The sequence below is a fragment of the Eptatretus burgeri genome, chromosome 9, assembly GCF_056783735.1.
Source record: "Eptatretus burgeri isolate ZD-2024b chromosome 9, Ebu_testis_v1, whole genome shotgun sequence".
NCBI classification, from domain to species: domain Eukaryota; kingdom Metazoa; phylum Chordata; class Myxini; order Myxiniformes; family Myxinidae; genus Eptatretus; species Eptatretus burgeri.
The window spans coordinates 89,338,410-89,345,419 of record NC_140969.1 but is presented as its reverse complement, the minus strand read 5'-3'; the positions used below and the strand labels follow the sequence as shown (position 1 = coordinate 89,345,419).

At 42.5% G+C, this 7,010-nt stretch overlaps 1 protein-coding gene across 1 annotated transcript in view; it reads right to left on the bottom strand.

The window, feature by feature from the left end:
- Positions 1-6,424, bottom strand: part of LOC147020582 (cytochrome P450 7A1-like) — a 29,399-nt gene extending 22,975 nt beyond the window's left edge. The window contains exon 1 of the mRNA XM_085896035.1: positions 6,194-6,424. Within this exon, the coding sequence (XP_085752161.1) occupies positions 6,194-6,327 (134 nt within the window). The 5' untranslated portion in view covers positions 6,328-6,424. The remainder of the gene's footprint in view (positions 1-6,193) is intronic.
- Positions 6,425-7,010: the final 586 nt, after the last annotated feature.

Below are 7,010 nucleotides of genomic sequence, written 5' to 3'. Positions count from 1 at the left end.
AATCATTGTTTTGTATACAAAATCTTGGCTCGGAGAAGAGCGGAGCGACCAAAGGGTAAAAAGGAAACTGACTGACGGTAGAACAACAGGTAGATGTAACAAACAAGGAAATTAATGAACAAGAAGAGGAGAAAGGAGGGAAGGCAACAGTAACCTGTAAGAAAGAGTGTTGAAACATCGGTAATGGTTTTGGGATGAAGCGAACCTGAAGCATCGAATGTTCAAGGAAGACAAGCAAGACAAGTGTGCCAAATCTTCCAGTGACGTCGCGGAAAATATACAGCCGGCAGATCCTACGACAAGAAGGGAACTTCTTTACAAGTACAAGACTCTTGTTGGAAATCAAGGTGTCGAACCTGACAAAGTTGCTTGCTTCACCGAGCGATATCTGAAGCTCAGGATGTTGAAACTTTTTGGTAACAGGATTGGTATGTAGCAGCTCAATGTCCCTGAAAGATGTTTTCATTGCAGCTTTCAGGAAGACAACAGCTCATATTATATGTCTGGAAAGATTACAGGTGACCAGTCTGCAGTTCCTTAATAGACAAATTGTCAAACGGTTTTGTATCAGACGGCACTAATGATCAAAGGTGACATTTCTCAATGTGACGGTGTTGGTATCAGACTTGTGAGATTTCGATGCGTTACCTTCACATCAGCGAAGACCATACATAGTATCTGATAGTCTGGGCTGACTTATAAGATGGATCATTTGATCTGATGACAGCAGAGAAGATGAGTTCTCTCCACAATGTAAAAAAACCCATCAGACAAAAGAAGAATGCTTATGGCGATCCAGGATATCTGCATTGTGCTTCAAATCCGTGTATCACAACCAAATGACACTGTGAAATAATTATGGATTTGACATCTGAACAACAAAGCTGATATGAGGATGCAGCTACATGCCACACGTGCTATCATCAATATGTAGTGGTTCGGTCCCCAGACACAGATGTGGTCATGCTCTGTGTCACTCACTTCAATGGATTGGGGTACAAGGATACATGGTCCCTAATGGAATGAAGGATAAAACAAGGGTCATATCCATCCAGTCCATCATCGAGAATGTAGGCCCAACATTGTGTTCAGCACTCCCTGCACACGATGCACTCACAGAATGTGACACGACAAGTTCCCCATCAGGAGTTGGTAAAAAAAAATAAGTCCTTTAGCATTCTCAAAATCATCAAGGAGCATCAGAAAACACTTTCAGAACTTGGAATGAAATCATCTGTACATAAAACGGTCAATGCAAAATGTGAAGAGTTTGTGTGCAGCCTCAATAAGTATGCAAAGAAGACTGGGACGACGACAGATAATGTGTGCGCTACCAGTTTTTCTGCCAAAAGAAGCAGAAGAATGAAAGACTTCCAACCACATCAAACGGAATGAGCCAACTACCAGAGCCTAGCGTAAAGAAGAGCAATAATAACAGCAAAGCAGGACATGCCCTTACCCGGTGGATATGGAAAGGATATCAAAGATGACCTTTTTTCAGGCTAAAATGATGGCCATAGAACGAATCCCAAGAGATCTTTCGAAGTTAGTTTCCTGTCGCTGAGTGAAGGACACCGTGGAATCATTAACATTCACCAATTCATGTCAGGGGATGGGACGCCAGTTCAATGTCCATCCGAGGGACGGCACAAACACGGATGAATGACCCTGCCTGTGAAACACTGGGATGACAGTTTATAGCTGGGTCAGGATTCAAACCCAGGCTAGACAGCTTAGAGGTGAGTGTGCATGTCAGCCCCTCTCTCAATGCTCAAGAATCACAAAAAAAAAACTAGAATGGCACTTACAGAGCACATAGTCTCACCTTGCACACTCCATCTGAACAAAAATACAATCGTTTACTGAACATGGAACTACCATGGCCCACTTCCAATATTCTGGCCCACAGAGAGATTCACTCACCTTAGCAGTGATATTCATGTCTATGCTGGCTGTGAGCCAGAGGTCAATAGACATCTGGGTCGAGCCTGAGGAGTCATGCATTCACTGGATCATGGGGTGTGGCATTGTTGGTATCTGTGCAGAAGGACGAAAGTCCAAGTCTTCAGGTCCTTAGTGCTTCCAGTCTTGCTCTATGGATGTGAGACTTGGACGCTGACCAGGGGTCTGAGATGGAGATTTAATTCCTTTGGTACCAGGTCTTTTCAGAGAATCCTTGGCTATCGCTGGTCGGACTTTGTGTCCAGCGAGTGTTTGCTGAGAGAGACTCAAATGAGATTTGTTACCTGCATAGTCCGTGAGCGTCAGCTGCGGCTGTATGGACATGTGGCTCGTTTTCCTGACACTGATCCTGCTCACCAGATTCTCTCAGCGAGGGAGCCTCATGAGTGGAGGAGGACAATGGGCCGACCACGTGCCTCGTTGTTGCAGCAGGTTGATCGGTATGTCAAGGAGATGGGGATGGGCCAGACATCTGCCCTGCGATGGCTAGATGGAGGCCCCTGGAATACCGATGGAAAGTGGACATTGCTCCAGCGACACATTGCTCCGGTGCATGCTCCCACACCTGACCTGACCTGACCTTCTAATATTGCCTATATCATGTCACATTCAGTACATTGTCATTCTGCAGAGCTGTATTGATTATTAGGATGTTTAGCAACCACTTTTATGCACATTGAGGCTAAATTGCATCAACGAAGATGAATATGAAAAAATAAAATTTCAAACTATATTTTCCATGGCGAGTCAATCATCTTATATTATTTCCGAGTTTGTGGTTTCGTGTCGCGCTATCTTCGACTTTGTTCTGTGCTCGAGTAACGTGATATTTGGCTTACATTATCTCAAAGACCATATGAGGTGCATGGTACAAAAAAAGTAAATAAAATGGTTCTGAAACAGTGAAATCGTATTCCACTTACTGCATTAAAGTAAAATTACTACTGATACTCTGCATCAGTTCCTTTCTCAAACACACCCACCCCAACATGTCGCGCAGAGCGCGGGGTATGCGAGTTTGTATGAAGTTTTGGATCAATCTGTTAAGCGGTTCTGGAGAAGAAGATTTCTTTACATCATTATTTTTAAAACAAAATGGCCACCAGACCGAGTGACCGATGGCATTATAAATTTAATTCTTCACTCACATCGAGTATTAGATCAGATATATGAAGTTTCAGATTTTTCAGGCAAGGATTTCAAGTCAAACAATTATTATGGGTGGAATACCACTTCACCAATGATGACAACATGATCACCCAGAATCATCCCCCATGGGGAGTTGACGACATATGCCAAGTTTCAATTTTTTTTCCTTGAGCGTTTTCGGAGAAAAGGATGTCCAATTTTTTTTCCCTTTAATCCAATATGGCTGCCATACCATGTGACTGATGAAATCGGAGTGCAACCAGTAAAATATTGTCCATGGTGAGTCCCTCCTATGTTTAAAGTTCTGCATCAATCGGACAAGCGGTTACAGAGAAAAACATTTTAAAGCGTAAATCTATAGATGCGGACACACACACAGACAGACAGACGGCCAGACACGGGCATTGCAATAATCTCGCAGACCCTTTGGGGCAGGACTAATTCAAAAATTATCCTATCCGGATCCGAATCTTCACTAAAATCGAATCAATTCATCTTTGTCACACACGCAACCTCCACACAAGGTTTCATCCAAACCTGTTCAAAACTTCACGAGAAATCCTGCTCACAAACAGACAGACAAGCCGGTAGGCGGCGATGGGTCGCCGAGCATGGAAACTATATGATATAGAGCAAAATGGATGTCATATAGTGGATAGGGAATCACCTTAAGATTAGGCATATCAAATCTCATCCAGTTCCATCTACTGATAACTACTCGGTATCCATTTGAATGAAAAGTACCGAAAATGCGGTTTGAAATCGGAAATCCCCAAAGTTCGAGGGGGTGCTGTGGGTGAACAAAGATCTAAATCGAAAATCCGGCTTGATCGTTTGTGCACAATGTATTCCAGACGATTAGTGTGAATTTTCATGACCATCCGACCATAACCCTCGGAGGAGTAGCATTTGGCGTGAAGGCACCTCCAGCTCTCGCATATTATCGATTTTTGCACGAATTGACCTTTGACCCCTGACCTAAGTGAAATCGGTCAATATGTCCTAAGACAACGTTGTAGTACTCATTGAGTACCATGAACCTGCAAAGTTTCATTCGTATCGATGCACTCACCTGGTCAGTAGGGGGGCCTTCAATTTTTGCCAATTTTTGCGCATACCCTAATTGTTGGGGGCGCTGCAGGTAAAGTATTCCAAATATCACAAAAAACGGAATATATTTGATAGAGCATCACCTGTAGATCATTCGTGCCAAATTTCATAACCCTACGTGGGATAATGGCTTTCGGAATTGATTTCGCGTGAACGGTACCGATTTTGAAGGTTTTTTCGGTTGTTGCTTGGGAACCAAAGCGTCCCTAGCAACCATCACAATTTCCAAAGCACGCGGTCATAAGATGTACCTACCACCCGAGTTTGGTCAAAATCCGCCCACGTTTACTACCAATTATGCTGATGGCAAACGAACAAACATCCAAACAAACAGACAGAATTACTGACAACAAGGGTCACCTATTTCGGCGACCCAACAAACAGAGGTTAAAGAAAACATAACATGTCGTCTGTCCTCCTTCGGTGGTGGAGGTAATCCCAACATCATGCAGTAGAGCGCGTACCTCACCCAGGCTGAACAGTTTACGCTTTGTATCCGGACCTGAACCAAAATCTAATCAGCTTGTTCTTGTCACAGACCCAACTAATCCACCAAGTTGTGTGATAATCCGTCCACAACTTTTTGAGATATTGTGCTGTATATTGTTTTTGGCCCCGTCTCTCAATGGTGAAGAATCACTTAAAAAAATTCTCGCATATGGATTTGGATCTTCATCAAAATCGAATCATTTCGTCCTTGCGACACACCCAATCTCTCCACCAAATTTCATCCGAATTCGTCCACAACTTTTTGAGATATTGTGCAATATACAGTATAGTTTTTTGGCCCTAATCTCTCAATGGTGAAGAATCGCTTAAAAAAATTATGAGATCCGGATCCGGATTTGGATCTTCACCAAAATGTAGCATTGCTGTCCTTTGCCATTCACTTACAGATACAAAAAAATTTCAGAGCAATTGCTTGAAAACTGTGGCCAAAAATCGTGTGACAAACAGACAGACAGAGACAGACAGACGTTACAGACCAACAAACATGGCAAAAAATATTGTTCGCCAAGTAACAAACAAACAGACAGACGAGGGTGAAAACATAACCTCCATCCACCCTTGATGACGGAGGTAAAAACTTCTTAGTCAATCTTCACCAAATTTTGCATACCTGCTGGGGGTACTCAAGGTCACAAAATAAATCACTGTTCCACATTCCCCCCCTCCCACAGGGCAAGTGTGTGTGTGTGTGTGTGTGTGTGTGTGTGTGTGTGTGTGTGTGTGTGTGTGTGTACACGTCTGAAAATCACAGAAAAAAAATGACAGCGTGAGATTGATGAGAAACTATAAAGATCTTAGGGTCTTGAGTTCAAGCCCTTGTCGAGCCGTTGTAATAACATCAGGTGGGTTGACTCAGCCTGTCATCCTTCCAAGGTCGGCAAAATGAGTCCGAGCTTATTGGAAACGGGGCACTGCATCAGTGGCACATTTGCGCTTACAGAAATGATGCAACCAGCAGTCACAGGTTGTATATGAAACAGCAATCTTCTTTATGGTTTACTAAAGTCTAAATAAACCGATCTTGTTCGGACGAGTCAAGTCTGTTTGACTCTGGACCCACTGAGTAACCTCATCAACAAACAAGGACATGGATACACCCTAACAAGCAATTGAAGAACATCCAAAGAAACAGGAAAGGTGACACACCAACTATACATGGATGATTTAAAGCTCTTCAAACTGAATGACGAAAAATCTGCAGAACAGCTAGAACTAGTAAAACGGTTCTCTGAGAACATTCAAATGGAATTTCGACCAGATATGTGTGCCAAGTACACATTTGTAGAAGGTGAACCGACAAAAACAGACAACATAAAAATTGACCTTGAAACAACAGTACAGGAGATGGAAAACGAAGCATCATACAAATATGTTGGAGATCCATCAAATATGTCACAAGCAAATGCGGAAAACAATCGTCAAAGAATACCGACGTATAACGAAGCTGATCCTGAAAACCTACCTCTCCCCAAGAAACAAAATCAAAGCCATCAACCAACTCGCAGTTCCAGTGTTCCAATACAGCTGCGGAATAATAAACTGGCCCCAATCAGAAATCATGAAGTTAGACATCAAAACAAGAAAACTCCTTCCCATTCACAAAATGTGCTACAAAAACCAGTGCATTCCGAGAATTTATCTGCCGAGACGAGAGGAAGGGAGCGGCCTGATTGAACTCAACCAGGTACACAGCAGCAGAGTGTGGGACTAGCTGAGTATGTGAAATGCTCAACAGACCATCGGATTCAGTTTGTAAACAAACATGAACATGACAAACCTGAAAAATTATCCTGAAATCACCTTGCAAGGAATTTCCAAAAACAGGTATGAATAGAAGATACAGGAAAATGAAACAGCAACAAATACACCCTCAACAATTGCAAAAAAGGACAAAATAAATATATATATATAAACAAATATCAACAAATATACACCAACAACTGGGAGATTATCGTTGTTTGCATTTTGCAAACAAAGAAGGCTCATTGGAATGGCTATGAAGAGGTCAGCTCAACTGGGACAGACAACGTATCATGATAAATGCCCAAGATCAAGGACACTCCACCAATGTATTAAAAAAGATGGAGAGACTGAGCCAGACGGACAAGTGTAGGTTCTGCAAGACAGAAACAGAAAGTACTAGTCACCTGCTTTTGGGATGTGAAAAACGATTGTCAGAACAACTTTACACACAACAACACAACAAAGTATGCAAAGTGATTCATTGGCATATCGACAAAATTGTCAACATCCCAGTTCCAGAAAACTCATGGAAACAC